The sequence below is a fragment of the Chionomys nivalis genome, chromosome 16 (genome assembly GCF_950005125.1).
Source record: "Chionomys nivalis chromosome 16, mChiNiv1.1, whole genome shotgun sequence".
NCBI classification, from domain to species: domain Eukaryota; kingdom Metazoa; phylum Chordata; class Mammalia; order Rodentia; family Cricetidae; genus Chionomys; species Chionomys nivalis.
Genome location: NC_080101.1, coordinates 21,626,965 through 21,646,735, shown reverse-complemented (window position 1 = coordinate 21,646,735; position 19,771 = coordinate 21,626,965). Strand labels below are relative to the sequence as shown.

Here is a 19,771-nt window from a genome sequence, read left to right as displayed (position 1 = left end):
TTTATGATATGAACTCATATATTTTATTGGCCAGTATCTTGCTATTATATGAAGATAAACCAAGAAGGTATTGTTTTATTAGTTTGGGACGCTCATTTTCTATCGGGCTGGGCCAGTTTCCTTTGCAATAACATTTCTGGCTAAATTTGCTCTTGCTCTCATGGAAGGTCTAATTCATCTTTTACGTTTATGTGGCTGTTCACTGGGATTTTTTTAAAGCAGAACTATTGTGCCCCTGAACAAGGAAAGTAACCTCCTGTCTGCTCTACAGAGCTGCCTTTTTCTTCTTTTTGTTAGAGACTCAGGCTTCAGGCAGCATTTTACGTGACAAGCTGAGAGAAAAATACTAGAAAGTCTATTAAAATCAGCAAATAGCTCATTTTGAGTCCTCCTGTGTGCTTTAACAGGGCTTATTCAGCTCTGTGGCAGGAGGTGGGGCTTTATTTTATCATCATTGTACTTGGGTATTTGTGAAGTAATTTTCTCATCCTGTCTTATATCTTAGTACAGTGATAGATGCTAGTGATAGAATTTTCTAAGAAGGTCCATACCCTCATCTTTTGCTAAAAACCAATGATGGTTAGCAATGAAATGATCCAGTGTTAGCGCTACAAGGAAGTGACTTCAGGTATTCAGTTCTGTCTGTTATGTTTTATGCATGGCCTACATTGCCAATTTAGTGTTAGGAGAATATCCACATATATTCTATTAAATATATCACTCATAAGCCTTGCATCCATGGCCTCGTATTTCAGGAGCACTCCTACTGTGAAACATGGAACTTGCTTCCAGGAAGGGCGCTAAGAATCTGTGTGAAGCTCATTTATCCCTGTAAGTGTGGCATAAATTACTATGAAAAAACCAGGTAAAGACAGAACCATTCACTTGAACTTCTTTGCACAGCAGGCTAGCCCATCTCTCTTGGGGTTGCTTGTATGTAGGTAAGGTAAGGACTACCACTGCCAGGGAATTCAGGTGATTTCCAGCATCCATTACCTGCTGCAACAGTCAACCAATTGTAAATTGGCCTGTCTCACACAGCCTTTTAATTTTATTTCTGATTCACATTGTTGGTTGATGCCAATGAATCTTAACACCAAAGCAGTGATATAATGTTTACCCTCTTAATTCTTAGCAGCTTTATTAATTGTGTAAATGAACATCTTGCGTGCTAAACAATTATATTCAAGGAAAAAACGTAGGTGTTTCATTCACTCTTAGTTGTCTGTCATCAGAATTATGGACACTTTCACTACTAAGACTCAATTTTTAGGCTGACTCTGTATAAGTAAGTCAATGTTTTTTATTTTTTTACTTTTTCATTGTTGTTCAAGTATACTTTATATTTCTAAGACTTATATTTAGCAAAACCAAGAGAGATTATATAAAATAAATGCCAGGTGCTGGGAGATGAGTGAGTAAAGCGTGGACACGTGAACATGAAGACTTGAGTTTGGATCTCTATCATTTAAAATCTGGGAAAGAGGCACATGTCTGTGACTTTGTGATTGGTGGGGCTGATAGAGAAAGGCAGATCCTGGGCTCTTGTTGGTCAGCAGGGCTATCAATTGGTATGCTCCAAGATGAGCCAGAGACCATATTTCAAATAACAAGATAGAGAGCAATAGAGGAAGGCACCTGATGCTAAACTCTGCCTTCCAACTTCCAAGTGTGGGTGAGCCCACTCTCATGTTCACATGTATCTCTCTCTCTCTCTCTCTCTCTCTCTCTCTCTCTCTCTCTCTCTCACACACACACACACACACACACACACACACACACACACAGAGAGAGAGAGAGAGAGAGAGAGAGATTATAGACAAAAATTTGGGCTTGAAATACAAACTATAAAAACTAAGAAAATGTCAGTATTATGCTTTAATGTATTATATTAAATAGAAAAGCAGTTTTAAACAAAGGGTTTGGAACCCCTTGGTCAGATTTAGTATGCTTAGGAGGCTAATACAGTCATTTTCTTTACTGGGATGAAGAGCTATGTAGTGAAATGAGACAGTGAGTCAGAGGGGAAGTTCTCTGGGTGTGATGGATGTTTCACATAACAATTCACCTCTAACTGTTGTAATATGAGCGGCAGGGCTGCGTCTCTGGCACCCAGCCGCCCGCATGGCTAGCTTATGAACCAAAATAATTACACGGAAACTGTATTCTTTTAATCACTGCCTGGCCCATTAGTTCCAGCCTCTTATTGGCTAGCTCTTACATATTGATCTAACCCATTTCTAATATTCTGTGTAGTACCACGAGCTGGCTTACCAGGAAAGATCTTAACCTGCGTCTGTCTGGAATGGGAGAATCATGGCGACTCCCTGACTCGGCTTCTTTCTCCCAGCATTCTGTTCTGTCTACTCCACCCACCTAAGGGATGGTCTATCAAATGGGCCTAGGCAGTTTCTTTATTACTTAACCAATGAAACAACAGAAAGATGACCCACCTCCATCATCTAACTCAGATTTTGGGGATTCTCCTCTATAGCAGAAAAGCAGATGAAAAACTGGAGGAAATCTGTGGTTCTGTATAAATAAAGGAATAAGTTCTGCTGTATTAGAACTGAAGTGTTACAAAGTGAATTTAAAAATAAAACTGGATGGGCATTTATGCTGCTTCTACTTCCAAGCCAATGGTTAAACATAGATAAGAATTATGAGTTAATTTAAGTTGTAAGTGCTAGTTAATAATAAGCCTAAGCTAATAGGCCAACCAGTTTATAATTAATATAAACCTCTGTGTGTTTTGTGTGGATGGCAGGGATACAAGACAGGTCAGGACAGAAACCTATCTTTTCATTTTCTTTCTTTCTTTTTTAAATTTAGTCATTCTAACTGGGGCAAGAAAAAAAAACCTTAGTTATTTTAATCTGTATTTCCCTGAAGGTCTATGTTACTGAATATACATAAGATTTTTTCTAGCTATTTGTATTTCATCTTTTGAGAACTTTCTGATTAATTCAGTGCCACCTTTTGACATTCCATTGTTTTCTTAATGTATTTTTTAGAAGTTATAGATACTAACCCTCTGTTGATGTAAAGCTGGTTAAAAAAAACAAGAAAGATTCCCATTCTGTAAAATGTAGCTGTCCATCAACAAGTGAATGTGTAATGAAGACGTAGTATGGTAACCCAGTCCTAGAACAATGAATGACACATGTTTTCTCTCATTATGAATGTTAGTTTTGAATCTTCAGATATGTGTTTTTTTATTTGGAATATTCATGGATGTCAGGAAATTTCTAAAGGCTCCTGGGGAGAGGCTTTTAAGGGAAGAAGATTAGTATAAAGTGTTAAAATGGAATTATAAGAACAGGAAGTGATACATTGGGGGTAAAGAAGGATCAAGCTGGTGAAAAGAGGAAACTGGGAGGGATAAATAACACTAAATACTTTTTAAAATGTCATGTACAAACCCTACTACAGAAACATCCTAAAATATACCTATACGTATATGTAAAAAGAGCTGAAAAACAGTTATTGTACAAGGGGACAATAATCCGTCTACTAGGCACCAGAGACTCACAGATAAAAAGCTCATAACGTGAATGGGTTACTTCTTTTGGAGTTGTTGGATGGTGAGGACCCAAGCATTTTGCGCTACTGCCAATGCTCTTCATCATTTCCCAGAACTTGATGGGAAGATCCCTATTGCTGAAAACACCATACACTTGAGCCATGGAACATGGAGAAGTTAAACTGGTATCGACCTGTAAACTTCATCTTTACAGACTAGCTTGTGTAGTTCTGGAAGTGTTACGCTCATTACTGGAGGAGAAACGTAATCATCACGTATCCAGGTGTGGCTCCTATGAGCTATACAAACATCCGGATTGGCAAGACATGTCCACTGTTGCAACAGTGGACAAATGCTGTGGGAGCAACCAACTACCTTCTGGTTGAATGTCTTGCTCCCTAAGATAAAACCTGTACCTGGCACCGTCATTGTGCCAAGAACCTGTGACTACACAGATTTTAGACCCAGGGAGAGAGCCTACTGCTAGTATTCTGCTGAATGGCATAGTTAAAACAGCACCTAATGGTCAATCATTACACCCATAGATTCCAGCACTTACCAATGCTCATCAAAACAGATTCTATTTGCAGTCAGTGATGATCCACACAGAGGTCTACAAATGACTAAAGTGCAGAGAATAAGGGACTGCAGGATGGCCAGCCCTCAGTGGGATATATATACTGATTCCACCTTCTCCGAAGGCCCAGGGGTCATTGCAGAAGTGAGGGCAGTAAAAGTGCAAAGTGCCAGAGGCAGTAGGTGACTGCAAGGACACAACAGGGTAGCTGAACACGTGAACTCACAGTAGTGAGTGATGTCATATCTAGTGGCAGGATGCATAAGCCCTATGCAAAAGCCCAAGCCAGAAAATTCTCAGCATGGAGAGGGGAGGTGAGTATGCAGTTCCATCCTTTAACTTCTGGGAAAGGAAGAGTCAATTTTTATTTTTTTCTAAAACTGCAGCCCGCAATAAATTGACCATGCTCCAGCGAAAGGCCACACACCTAATCTGTGCTCTTGGGGAGCACAAATTGGTCTTGATGGGGAAAGGGCATCAAGTTGGGTGGGAAGAGAGGAAAGAACGACTCTGGGAAGAATTGGAGGAGGGAAGATGAATGTTATCAAAATATACTGTACAAAATTCTCAACTAAAAATAACTTAAAAGCAATGAAAATTGAATTTAAAAACATTTGAAAAACCCCATCATAAACCTACTTTCTTTTTAAAATTTTACTTGATATTAGTGTATGTGCATGCATGGCATGGGGGAGGGACAGTTTGTGGATTCTGATTTCTCCAGCCTTTATATGTGTCTAGTGAGCATGAGCTGCCACATTTACACAGGCCAGAATGGAAGGCATCTCAACTGGACAATTGCCTTCACCAGACTGGCCCATGAGCATGCCTGAGGAGCATTTTCTGGGTTGCTGATTGATATGGGGGGGGGGGTGGTCCAGTGCCTGGTGTGCAGTGTGCTCTTGGGAATGTAGGCCTAGGTTGTATAGGAAAACTAAGCAAGAGCCACAAGGAAGAAGCCAGTTAGCAGGTTTTGTTCTAAACGGCTCTTGTTCGAATTCCTGCCCTGACTTCCCTTAATGATGGACTGTGACCTGGAAGTGAAAGATGAAATAAACCCTTGCCTCTCCATGCAGCCTTTGGTCATGGTGTCAACTGGAACACCAGAAAGCAAATCAGGATGTGAAAGTCCCAGAGATGGAGCTAAGGCCGTCAGCTTTCTGTGCTGAGCCATCTTACAGCCTGTAGGATTTAGGTTTCGCAGAAGAAAACACACATGCAGAAATATTTTGACATACATACATACATACATACAGACAGACAGACACACAGAACATGCTCCCCAGCTCACAATTTCTAACCCTTCTGGCTTTATTGTCCTCTGTGATAAGCACTTAGAAGCTAAGCACTGTAGAAAATACCAACTTTAAACATTTGAAATCAATCTACAGAAAGGCAGCCAGGGTCTTGTGAGCTCTGATACAGGGAATCTCCTCTCCTTTTCCCTCCACTCATCTCTCTAAAAATCTCATCCGCCATCACATCCAGTCTTATTACTGCTGATTTTCTTCAAACAGTAACTTTCTCCCTACTACCTTCTTTCTTGGGCGTCTCTTACACCATTAGAGCTTTTGTATAGCTATGTTACGCTTACGAATGAACACTGAGTGACCAAGGAGCTTGAAATTTTTCTTATCTTACTTCGCTGTGTATAATTACATAACCCACATCATACCACGTGTTTGAATAAAATCTGAAAACTTCTGTCATACTCAATTGTGCCACAAGGACATGTGCTCAACTATATTCATAGCAGCATTGTTTGTCATAGCCAGAACCTGGAAACAGCCTAAATGCCCCTGGACTGAAGAGTGGGTAAGGAAATGTAGTATATTTATTCAATGGAGTACTACACAGCAGAAAAAATAATGACATCTTAAAATATGCAGGCAAATGGATGGATCTAGAAAACATCATATTGAGTTAGGTAACCCAGATCCAGAAAGACAATTATAATATTACTCACTCATAAGTGGTTTTTAAACATAAAGCAGAGAAAACCTGCCTGCAAATCACAATCCCAGAGAGCCTAGATAACAATGAGGACCCTAAGAGAGACATACATGGATCTAATCTACATGGGAAGTAGAAAAAGGCAAGATCTCCTGAGTAAATTGTGAGCGTGGGGACTATGGAAGAGGGTTGAAGGGGAGGGGAGAGGCACGGAGGGGGACAGAGAAAAGTGTATATCTCAATAAAATCAATAAAAAATTAAAAAAAATAAAATGGGTAGTTGGGATTCGAACTCAGGTCCTCATGCTTGCACAGCAAACCCTTTAGTAACTGAACCAACTCCTTAGCACCATAACTATTTCTTTTTCTTAGAAGTTATTCTGCTGTTTCTGATTTTCTTCCTAATCTTCTGACTAGCTACAGCTTCAGGTTTTTCATGTATGGCATCCATGATTTAATTTTGGCCAACCTACTTCTGACGAGTGATGCTTGAGGTAGTTTTGTGCTCATCCTTTTCCATACGATAATCCTCTGGAATCTGCACAACAGGCAAGGATTAGACTGTATTTGCACTGGAGTGGGATGAATGGTTTCCATCTGCAGTTTTTAATTTCAAAGTCATATCGTTAAGATTCTTGCACAAAGTCTACCTAAGTCTAGCAAGAGCGAATCTTCAAGAGATCTACAGGACTCCTGGGGGAAATGATAAACGGCAGATGCTGATATTGCTCTAGAGTGTGAACGCTGTCGCATCACCAAAGTCTCTCTTTGGGGTGATGCATTTGTTTATTCTTAAGGACTTATTTGCATTCGGCTGGATTCCATCTCATAACACAAAGCTCTGAGTGCTCATTAAGAAGCAACACAATTCTTTTCCTAGTTAGTGAAGCATTTTTAGCTCAATCCCTTCTTGTGGACTCATTTCATACATTAGGATGTTTGCAGTTGCCTATAGGTGGAATTTCTCAGGGTCTTTTGGTTGGGGCATAGACCTCATGTCTTCATTACAACTGTTCATGAGAATTCTCTGGTCATGTCACCAGTCCTCTGGGAAACCCCATCAGTTGCTGAGGTAGATTTCCAATTTTCTGACATTTTATGAAAAGAATTAAAATTATTCATATATATAACATATGGATCAGTACCTTGAAACCAGAGTGCTGACATGACACTGGAACATGACGTCGGACGTCATGATGATGGCTGCACCATTTGAAAGATGACTTAGCTCAGCTTGCTTTGATCATGGAGTGTTCTTAGTGTTTCCCATCTATACCAGCTGTTTCCCATATATTTGGATTCTCTCTGCTTAGGATTTGTATCTCTATCAGGGCTTCAGTAAACTCTTGGGCTTCCCTGGCCCTGTTCATATTAGTTAGACTGGAGTCTCTGTCTATTTAGCCATTGAAAGGGATCGCATTTTAATCCAGAGAGAAGATATATACGGCTAACCTTGCCTGAGCATTTCACATGTATTACTGTACTAATTGTCTTTCTTAGTGCTATAGCCCCATATCTGACAAGAGCAAATCAATTCAAGAAGAGATTATTTTGTTTTATGTTGAGGTGGTACAGACAATTGCCAAGAAGCCATGGTGACATGCATAGAAGGCAGGGGCTCTTATGCCTGCAGTCAGGAGACAGAGAGATACGGATGTTAATGCTCATCTGGCATCTGTTTTTGCATTTGCACTCATTTTCGGTCTGCAGACCATGGGATGGTGCTCCCCACATTCAGGGTAGGTCCTCCCTCCTCAGTGGTTCCTGTCTACAATCACACACCCTAGATCATTCCAGGTCCAGTAAAGTTGAAAATAATTAATCATTGCATCTTGATTTGTGTGTGTCTTCCCCTCCCAATTCCTTCTACCCGCATAGTTGAATGTCTGAGGCACCGAAGATAACTTTTTTCTAAATGCCTGTGGACATTCTAATTACACTGTAAGGGCCATTTCTTTACCAAAGGTGGCTGAACATACAGTTTTCCTTATTCTGTAAAGACACCCCACCCTTATCCAATCTTTCTACCTCAGTGTAGAATTCCTTCTTCAGATTCTCGTGAGGTTCCTCACAGTTGACCTCAGTGTGCTTATGATAACCTGACAGTTCTTTCCATTACTTCGGGCATTTTAACAATAAAACAAATGGCTAGCTATTTAAAATATCATTCTTATTCATTTCTGTTAATTTTCCCCCAAAAGTAATTAATCAGGTTGTTAGGATTTCTGTGGGTAAAGTTCTATGAATTATTGTCGTGCTGCAGAGTTTCTCCCCAGTAGCCATTCTGTCAGATGGTTAAACAACCAAGAAAAACTACACTAACAGATGTTTGCACAAGAAATGTTATCTCTAAAACAAATACCAAATAACAAATAATGTTCCCTATTTTGTTTCATTTAATAAAAATAAATACAAATGACAACAACAACAATCATAATCTATTTAGTTTAACTAGGTAAAACCTTTTGACTGACCTATGCAATTGGCATAGAAATTTGTGTGTGCCAATTCAAGTGTATACATGTATGTAGGTGAATTTCTGTGTGTGTGTGTGTGTGTGCATCTGTGTGTGTATACATGTGGATGCAAGCCGTCGACCTTGAAGGTTACTGCTCAGGATGACAGTAGTCTTGTGTTTAGATACAGGTCTCTCACTAGCTTGCATCACTGAATCCACTGGCCAAAAATCTACATGTCTCCACCTCTGCAGCCCTGGGATTCGAAGCAGAAGTCAACCCTCCCCTCTAAGCTTTTTATGTGAGCTCTGTACATAAAGCTCAGGTCCTCATCTTTGGTTACACTTACTTTCCTATCTCCACTGACTTAGAGAATATTCTTGAATCAGATGAAGAAGACAGATACACCACAGAAGTAGACGAAGCATATGGAGTTATCAAGGCACAGCAAGGAAAGCTGGAACAAAGGAAACAATTACCTTAGGGTCATGAATCCCAGAAAGCTCTTCATAGATCTTCTCACCTACCATGACAGCAGCCAAGTTCGCCGTGTATGTGGAAAGGCAAAACATACAGAAAATGGCCCAAAGATTCATCAGAAATCTTCCAGTCCAGCATTTGGGGGGTTTGATGGCTGCTGTTCTGCCAAACAGAAGGGCATAGCAGACATTCAAGGCAGAAGAGAAGGAGAAGACTTTGTTTCTATTCCGCCCCTTAGGGGTCATACCGAAGGGGCTCTTCCATTCATACAACGTGAGAAAGATGGCAGTGATATGCAGAGCTACGAAAATCCCCAGCCACATGGTCCAGTGCAGTGGCCACATGAAGGCTCCAATTGGAGCTGCCGTGTCTCGAGTCCTCACTAAGATTCCCAAACTGGTTGAGAAGAAAGGGCTGGTGAAATCTATCACCTGGCTTCGTGCAGTATTGATGCTGAAAGAAGTGACCGCCATGTTGGCCGTTCCACTCAGGAGATCGCCAACCAACCCAGTCCAATGACCATTTTTCCAAGCTCCGTACTTTCCATCCCCTACAATGTAGAGGTCAAAGTCAAAGTTCATGTCCTCTGCTAGCTGTTCCAGCAGATCAATGCAATACCCATAGCAGCACTTCTTGAATTCGATGGGCACAGTGTCGTTACTGCTATGGAGGCTGCTAAACAGGCTGTCCAATATGGAAGAATCATTAGTCATAGGGTCTAGACAGAGTTGTCCTGCAGGGCATAAGCCTTCATCATCTACTTCTCTTGTGAAGACGAATGGGTGTTCAATCAAGGTCACCACTCTCAAGTGTAGCTTATTTTGGTGCTGGTAGTGGGTTTTGTGCCTCTGGGCCTGCTCTGGCCATATTCCAGAGTCCATGACAATCCTTCCCCCTTGCCAGCTGCCCAGGCGAGTCCACATTGGCTTTTCCATAGGGTCATGCTGCAAAGTCCAGATGAAAAAATTGTTTTCCGAGCTGATGATGGTAGACCCTTTTACTTTGATGGAACCACTGAGACCTCTGAAAGTGGTGTTGGCTAAAAACCTGGTAAAGAGGATCAAAGATAAAAAGTAAGAAAGCAAGGCAATGCCACAGTCGAGAACAAGTGCTGATCCTTGCTTCTCTGTCTTAACAAAGAGAAGTTCTATTAAAATATTTATTGTAATTTTTAGACTTTAATATAATTACATCACTTTCGTCTTTCCTTTTTTCCCTCCAAACCTTATTTTATACTCTCTTTAAAATTCATAACCTTTTTTTCATTAATTGTTGTCTGAATAATAACTTGCTCACTCTGTATACTGTTATTCCTATGTATGTTTTCAGGTCTGACCATTTGATATTAGAAAACTAATTGGTGTACTCTTCTCTGGGGAGTCTACTTTTAAAGCTTTCTCAAGAATGATAAAGACTTTCTGGAAGTGCTCTATTTCATTGAACAAATAAGACCTCACCTTCAGACTCTATTTTTGGAAGGTACTTAACAACTGATTTTACTACAAATATTTCAGTTGATTGTTAAAAGTAGCACTCTTGCTATTATATATTTTCATAGGTTTCCAACTTATGGAGGTTCTGGACATCATCGGCATTCAGTTCTACTGTTTACAATTTTTTTTTGATTGTGATGAAATCTGTTTGATGAAATTTTTGGTATAGAAATGAGTTTTAATAATTATGTATTTTCTTTCCTAATTGCTTAAAATTGCATTCATAACATTAGGGAATAGCCATCTTTTGTATAATGTTTTTCCTTGTAGAATAGAAAATTAGCATCTCTCTCCTCATGAGGCCAATCAGAGGTGCATGCTGGTTATTATGCACAGAACAAAGAAAAGGATGATAAATAAACTTTCTGTTCCCAGGACAGCCTTAGGCTACCCTCCCTCATCATTAGATAAAAACAGCTGGCCCTGACTCTAGAGCAAGAACCTCCTAGAAGTCAAAGCAAAGAAAATGAGTAAATGTTACATGATTTCTCGCCCTGTGAACTTGAGCGCTTTCCATTTTGACACTGACAAGACAGGAAAAATGCTTGGTCACAGCATCTGTTTTTCTTGAGCAGGAAGAAGAGATAAGAGCTAACACATATACTTGTTTCAGAATAAAAGCTCAGGCTTTGGTGTCAGATGGAGCTGCAATCAAATCTTCATCCAGTTATCCAACAGTAGTGACCCTGGGCATGCTACTTGACTCAAAGATTTAATTTCATCCTTAGGGGGAAAAAAAAAACAGGTAAACTAATCTTTGTTGCATCACAAGGTTTTCAAACAGTGCATGTAATATACAACATACCTTCCAATGTAGAAATGTTATTGGCTGGAGATCAAACCCCGCCTTAACATAAACCCTTAGCAGTGACTTCAGCATAGTTGAAATGAAAAGGAATTAAATTAAAATGTGGGTGTTTCATAGTAGGTGTTTTGAGGAACCCAGTGACACAGGTCTAGCTGTCCAGAGAAACACATTCATGAATTGCCTGTCACATGTATTATTCCATAATTTACAAAGGCAAAAGAAATCCTGCTAAGAAGTCGTGCTGCTGCAGAGGGGATATAGAGAAATCGGAAAGTGTGAAATATGTCCTAATTTTCCTTAGTGATAAGTGAGAATCACATTTGAAGATGCTACTGTCACAGAAGGCAACGAAGGATTTGTTGTGGTAGATTGCATGTAATGGCAATCACTCATGTTAATGCGCCCCAGTGGGCTCTGTTACTTAAATAAATTCTATTTCGCAGCAAGTAATGAAGTCTTAGCTATCTTAGACTGTAAAGCAGTTTTCTACTTCAGAGAAGCAGGGACCCAAATCATTAAAATCATATATAAGTTAATCAATTGACAATTCCCTCGGTGCCGTAAAAGAAGAACAAGTATATTGGTGCATCTAATGAGGTATCTACCTTTAGATTTCTTAAAACGTGCACACACATGGCCTGGTGGCTGAACTCAGGGCATGAGAAGGCTGACAGTAAATGGGCAAGCTCATTTTGCCAATTTCGTGATCACAGAAACATCAAATGAAAGTTGTAGAAAGAATAGAAAGAACTTTTCACTAGTTTGAGAGTATTTGGGGGTTAATTGTGATAGAGTTTTAACTGGAAGGACCCAGGATAGATTTCTCTGACTAAATAGGTATGTGAATCCTTTCAGTCAAAGGCATTAGAAGTCTGTAGAAATCTTTCGTAGATCGCATGGTGTCTACATTCTGGTAAAGCTATTCTTCATTATCAGTGTGAACATTTAACATGGCCATGGCTGAAGGACAATGCCTAGTGGCTCTGCAGAAGGCATTTGTCAAAAAAAGCGCAAATCACTCAGGATTCTAATATCTCCAACCACTGTTCTCCAGAAAGACCAGTGTACATTTTACTGCAAAACTGTCATGGAGAAGTTCTCTTAGAGAATTCGTACTCATGACAGATCATTTGTGTCTATTTTTTCATTTTATAGTGAGGATAAATGAAAACCATCTCATCAATAGCTTTCAGTTACGGTCATCCTCCCCATGTATTCTTTGTGAAAGAATGACAAAGGGTAGCTGAGTCTGGATTTTCACCCTATTACCTGAAAGATTAAAAGGCTGAAATCTCATTTTTGCTTAAATCGAATTCTGCCAAACTCTTATGTACGTGTCCTGGACTCTTCTTGGATGAACAAGAAAGAAAAAGATAGTGGGGAATCATTTTGTTGGCAAGATGAATGAATACGAACACCTGGCACCGTGCTTGGCACTTATGGCTGCTGAGATGAAAGCCTCCTCATTGGCTTAAAAAGCTCAAGGAGTAGATGTAGGGGAAAGAAAATGAGTGAGTGATTCAAAGTCCTATAATCTGCGAGGGGTTCCCTAACCTTGGATCTTCTGATCCAGGGTACCAAGGAAGGAATCTTGAAGGAATAAGAGCAGGGTTGAAACTGGAAGGAGAAATTATGCTTTTCCAGGAAGAGAAGCTGAGAAATGGCACAGTTATCAGGGTGAGGCACATGAACAAAATCTAGAAACAAGGGTGCAAGTCATGAGACACAGTGGTAAGAAGAAAGCCCAGAGACAAATGGTGGAAAACATATTGTGTCAGCTCTGAGGCCTCAGTAAAGGCCCACTGAGGGGATGTTGTTTGGCAGAGACGTGATTCTTTTCCTTTGCCAGGTATATGGGTGGTGTTTTGGATGGATGAAGAAGATGACCAAAATTTCTATGTGAAGAAAGATGGTTTTTCCTTCTTTTCCTCCAATCTTATTATCCCCCCTCTGTTTTTCTATAAGTAGCAGATGCAAAGAGGTGAGAGATCTTTCATCTTCATAGAGAAGATTTTAAGAGGACAAGTGCACAGGGTTCCATTTAGTTTATAAACCATAGTTAGAATACACAGAACTCAGTCCGACCAGAGGTCATATAGAGAAAACTTGTAGCTGACTAGAAGTGCATCACAATCCTGGAGAACCTTATGTCTATAAACACCAGGCAAACATAATCTTAAGGTTGTTCCATAGAATTGAGAGCTTGCATCCAAAGCAGTAACAGCATCACGATTTTCTGTGTTTATTCATCAACTGCTTCAACCTCGATCAGCACTCTCTTCACACCTTCCAGATTCAAAAGTGTTACAAACAAAAGAGGTAGAAAATATAAGAGGGAGTAGTAAACACAAAAATCTGATTGGCATGTGGAGTAGAAAACATTAAAATTTAATGTAGGGAAACAGGTGGTATGTAGAATACAGAGGTTCACACACCTGCTCTGTAAGATTGAATTTTATTTTAATAATAAAACAAGAGCCTCAGAGGCATCTGAGCAGTTTAATGACATAGCCAGAGGCCTTTGATAGTTATATTGACTTGGAAACAAGTAAAATGTGTACAAGAAAGAATTGACGATGACCCCAAGACCATGTGGAAGAATATTACAATGTATTTGATTTTGTTGGGTAAACAGATTCATGTCTCTTGAATCTCACTGTAGAAGCAAGAACATAGTTTAGCTCTGTGATTTGCACATCTGTTTTTTTAGGAAAGAAGTTCAAGTCAGGTGGTAGTGGTGCACACCTTTAATCACAGCACTTGGGAGGCAGAGACGGGCAGATTTCAGTGAGTTCAAGGCCAGCCTCGTCTACAAGAACTAGATCAAGGACAGGCTCCAAAAACAACAGAGAAACAGTCTTGAAAACCAAAAAGGAAAAAAAGAAAAGAAAAAGGAATAAGTGTTGATTTGTAAGGCAACATAAAGAAAGTGTGCACTTTGAAAGTTACACTAAACTATCTTTGAGACAGCTCACATTATATACCAGATCAGCGTTTAATATATCTATGCTCTATTTTAGAAGCCATATTTGCCTACAAAATCTTGATATGTTAAGTAAAAGACATTCTTATTCACTAAACAAATGAAGAGATATGCTTTAAAAGATGATACATCAGTCGTTCAAGCATTTACTTAGTCACTAATAGTCACTATAGGTGAGGCACTGTTCTAGTTCAGATGCTTGGTGCATAGGAGACATAATAGTTATGTACTTTGACTCTACAGAAAAAGAAAGAATCAAGCATTTCAGGAAAGTAGTAAGATGTGGGATGCTTTAAAGTACTTGTTGCAAAAGGGAAAGTAAAATTGGCAACGACTTCTTTCTGAGAAGGTGACAGCTCATTAAAAATCAAGTCCCGCATCACTGATGCGGGTGTGTGAGGGCAGGTAGTTGAAGAGGAAATCAGAGAAAATCTATTTTGCAAAAAATTAGTTGTTTCAGGTCATTACAAGGACTTTATTTTGTCTTTATGCGAGATTCACAAAGCTTAGAGTAGTTTGAACATAAAAGTGCGATGAGTTGCCTTCTGTCCTGATAGGATTGCCATGTTGCTAAATGATAATTAAAATGCCCAGAGCATGGTAAGTAGACAAGAGTGCTGGGCAAAAAATTGGAATCTTGGGGGTAGGGTGGGATGGGGGTAAGGGGAGATGGAGAAAGAAAAGTGTGAAGGAGAGGATGAGGGGAACTTGGGGAAACGGGATGATTGGGGATATAGGAAGGTTGGATAGGGGAGCAGGGAAACTCATATCTTAGTTAGGGGAACCACCTAAGGGTTGGCAAGAGACTTGAACTTGGGGTGGCTACCAGATGCCCAGGGCAATGTCCCCAGTTAGTTCCTTGGGCACCTGAGGATAGGGAACCTGAATTGAACCTATCCTATAGCCATACTGATGAATATCTTGCATATCACCATAGAACCTTCATCTAGCGATGGATGGAGATAGAAACAGAGACCCACACTGGAGCACCGGACTGAGCTCCCAAGGTCCTAATGAGGAGCAGAAGGAGGGAGAACATGTACAACGAAGTCAAGACCACGAGGGGTGCACCCACACACTGAGACAGTCGGACCGATCTATTGGGAGCTCACCAAGGCCAGCTGGACTGTGACGGAAAAAGCATGGGATAAAACCGGACTCTCTGAACATGGCGGACAATGAGAGCTGACAAGAGGCCAAGGACAATGGCACGGGGTGTTGATCCTACTTCAGGTTCTGGCTTTGTGGGAGCCTAGACAGTTTGGATGTTCAACTTCCTAGATCTGGATGGAGCGGGGAGGACCTTGGACTTTCCACAGGGCAGGGAACCCTGACCGCTCCTGGGACTGGAGAGGGAGGAGAAGAGGAGTGGGGGGGTGGGGGAGGGGGACAGGGGCGGGAGGAGGGGGAGGGAAATGGGAGGCGGGGAGGAGGCAGAAAAAATTTTTTTTTCAAAAAAAAAAATGCCCAGAGCAGAAACAATAGCATTTAGGAGCCAAATTCTACAGACAAAAGATGGTGTGGGCTGAGGGGTAACTGTAGTAGGTGCAGTCTTAGATCTCTATATGTTCTTATGCTGGAATGGACAGATTTTCTGATTATGTAGACATTGTTTCTGAGAAAAAGGAGACTCAAGGATGTCGCTAAATAAAGTGTTGCCTTTGACAACTCGAAAGTTGGTGCTTTCATTAAATTTTCTATTGCTGCGGTACAGCATTGTTACCATAAGCAATTTGTGGATGAAATGGTTTATCCCATATCATGGTCCATCATCTAAGGGAGTCAGGACAGGAACTTAAGGTAAGAACCAGGAGGCAGGAACTGAAGCAGAGGCCAAGAATGATTACAGATTAATGGCTTGGGTCTTTATGGCTTGCTCATACTGCTTTCTTATAGTGCTCAGAACCACCAGCCCAGGGGTTTCACTACCTGCTGTAAGCTGGGCCCTCTTACATCCTACATCAATCACCAATCAAAATAAATACCCCACAAACTTGTCAATAGGCCAATCTGGTGGCAGGCGTTTTTTTCAATGAAGGCTCCTTTTTGCCAAATGACTCTCGCTGTGTCAAGTTGGCGTAAAATAAGTCAGCACAGCTGACCCCTTGTCAACTGGACACACAAATGTATCAGCACTCAAACAGAATCTTTCCTTTCTCATTTGTCCCCAAGATATCATGTTAATGTTAATATAACAATTTCAAAATTCTAACGTTTTCTTTATTTAAAATTTATTTTTTATTTTACACACTAAGCCCAGTTCCCCCTCCCTCCTCTTTTCTCATCCCCCACATCAAGGCTGAACAAGGTATATAATAATCTGGAGTTCTACTGGAGTTCAATTTTGTGAATTTTAAGCTTGAGATAATTTATCAACATCCAAATGTAGATATAAAGTAGCTAATTGGATCATCTGGAGTTAATAAATAAAGTCTATGCAGGAGACACAAATTTGGGTATCAAGCGCCTATACATGGTTGTTAAGAAGAGCCAATGAGATCATGGTGAATATTGTAGAATATTGTCCAAGGGAAACATGCGAGCACTCAAATAGGTGGGGTAGCACAGGTAAGGAAGACACAGAAAGGGGAATGAGAAGAAGGAGACAGACATAGGAAAATGGTATATGCTTCTCTCTTGACACTGAGTGAAAAGATTATGAAGGGTCTCAAATGCTTCTCACAAACTGAAAAGGGCTTAAAGGGAACCGTTGATTTAGAAGTGTGTGGCTTGCTGGTGACCTCTGTAGAGTATCTGTTGTTGGGACGTTTTGGAGTCCTGGCCTCCAGCTGCTCTCCCCTGCTAGTGACCTTTGCTTGGCCTTCTGATTTAAGCTACTGAAAGCTGTGTACAGCTCTGCTTCCTGAGCACATGTTGCCTTGGTCTTGATTGAGGATCAGGGGATAAGGTTTTCACCTGTTGGCTCATTTGACTGTGTTGGGTATATAAGCCTCCATGGTGCTATTCAATAAGGGGCTTCTTTTACCAGTGACTAGAGGTGTGTCTCTGTCTGTGCTGTCTCTGTGAGTCTTTGTGTGTTTCAATCTCCAGCCCCTTGCCTGGTTTGCGAACGGTATGGCGGGGCATCGAGTGAAGATGGGCACGGTGCGCCACAATCTGTGATGGTTTTCAGCACAATACCTCAGTGTTGAAGGCAAAGAGAGATATAATTCTTTCTCAGAGGGCTGTACTGTGAAAACAAGAGCAATGAATAGCGATGGGGAATGAAAATCAAAGGAAACATTACATGAGTGTTTTCTTCATGTGTATATAGTGTGTAACTCCTTCACACATGCGCATGTACATCTTGGTGGTGTAGATACACTGGCCTTTAGGCTAATTTGAATGATTCAGCAGAAACAGAAAATGTGTTGATAGAGGAAAAGATGCAAAGAAATTTCCCATATGACACTCTCAAGAACACAAGAGCTGCAGCTGCACGTAAGACACATGTGGGGAAATGATACATTTTTTTCCTTTGACAAGAGACTGAAGCCAGGGAGATTATAAGGGGGGAGCAGGGAGACAAGAAGACATTGGGTAGATGTCATCAGGAAGTTTGTGTGAGGTCTACTGACTGGCTAAATAAATGCATTTAGGATAAATTTAAAGCTAAATTATAGAGGGTAGGAGAAATGACTCCATGCTTAAGAGCATTCCCTGCTCTTGCAGAGGACCTGAGTTCAGTTCCCAGAACACACGTGGTAGCTCACAGCCATGACTGGTTTCAGGGTATATGACAGTTCTGCCTTCCACAGGCACCAAGCATGCACATGGTACCCAGACACATATGCAGGAAAAATATTCGTACACAAAATAAAATAAATAAATCTAAAAATAATTTTAAAAACTAAAAAGATAAGTCAGAGATCCAATTAGATCCTTTTCTAATTTAGTGAGAGAAATTTTATTGTATTTTTGGGATGAGGTAGAAAGGTATTTTTAAGAGACAGAAAGTGAAAAACTTTCCTAAGAAAAGATGAAAATAAATTTTAGTGGATCAGTGTTCTACCCCTGAGATTTTGCACTCCGGTTTGAACTACCTGGGACTGCCTTTTTTTCCAATTACAATTTTTTTCTGTTTTTGTTTTTTGAAAATTTCATCTCCACTGCAATAAGAATCTAACCTGGGGTGCAGGTGTAACCCGGGGAACTTGAAAGGAGTTTTGTGCATTTAGACAGAGGGGGTTATTAGAATATAGGTAGAATAAAAATAGAGAGGGGGAATATTGAGAACAGAAAGGTTCAAGCAGGTAGCAGAGTGATGGGAATAGGAAACGAGGGGGCAAGGGAAGGGCTAACTAAAGTGAACTATGTATGAGGAAGCTGTATGGGAGTCTGATCTTGAAACCCAAGTAAGAAATAAAATAAGAGTAGATAGTAGAACACACATGGTATGAAATAATAGAGGGGCAATACTAGGAGCTAAAGGTTTATATGGAGTTGGGGTACAGAGTGGGAGAAAGTTGGAATAGCAAGTGGATTAACAAATGAAAGATTTATGGGGAGGCCTTAAGAAAGTCCACTAGCTATTACAAACAATGCTGCTATGAACATAGTTGAGCATATACTTTTGTTGTATGATAGGGCATCTCTTGGGTATATTCCCATGGGGAGGCGGAGGCAGGGAGGAGGCAGAAATCTTTAATAAATAAATAATAAATAAAAAGAAACCCCACTAGCTTGTGAGCTAATTAAACATATATATCAACAGTAACAAAAAATAAAGTTTGGACAGTAACCTGCCTGAGTAAACAATGCTGTTCCCACACAACGTGAGTTATTAAATGAAAATCCTAGTACCAGGAACGGATTGCCTCTCTATGAGTTAATGGTCAGGGAGGCCACAGAAGTATCCAAAACAATATAGGCTATTATCATTACTCTTGGCTGTCCAACCGAGCAAGATGGTAAGGCCTTATTGCAGAGATACCACACACAAAGGTTTCAGGATATTGAGAAATCAATCTAGAACTGGTCAGAAAACTCTCTTTGTTGGCTGGTTTTCATAGAGCTCAAAAGTGCTACTCAGACTGCCAGCAGAGGAAGGGGATTAAGTCTTCCTAAGAGGTCCCAGCATGCTACAATACTACCTATCAGGTAAGATGTGCTGATTATGTAATAGGGACAGGACTGTTTATGGGGTGGGGGTAACCAATCACTCTCTGGATTGGTTTTGAAGCTTGTTCTATAGGAAGAAATTCATGCCTGGTAATACAAACATGGTCAAAAACCATGGTTAAGGAAATAATGGTCCCTGGATCAGAAATCAGTGGTATTGTTTTGCTAAATGGTCATGATGTCAAGCTGTCCTATGAATATTTATGTTTATATTCATAGATTCCTGCTGCTTTCAACCCCAGTCAGAAGAAAAGTATGTAATTCTTTAATGACATTTCCAGCTTCTCAGTTAAGCTTTCCCCCTTTCTGGGTCAACTTTGGCAAATGATTTTATTCTGGGAATTCATAGCTATTTATTGAGCTGTATGAAATATTAC

The 19,771-nt window shown here is 40.3% G+C and overlaps 1 protein-coding gene across 1 annotated transcript in view; it reads right to left on the bottom strand.

The window, feature by feature from the left end:
- Grin3a (glutamate ionotropic receptor NMDA type subunit 3A) overlaps positions 1–19,771 on the bottom strand; it is a 180,164-nt gene that overhangs the window by 89,812 nt on the left and 70,581 nt on the right. Inside the window, exon 3 of the mRNA XM_057791100.1 lies at positions 8,989–10,036. Coding sequence (XP_057647083.1) covers positions 8,989–10,036 — 1,048 coding nt within the window. The remainder of the gene's footprint in view (positions 1–8,988; positions 10,037–19,771) is intronic.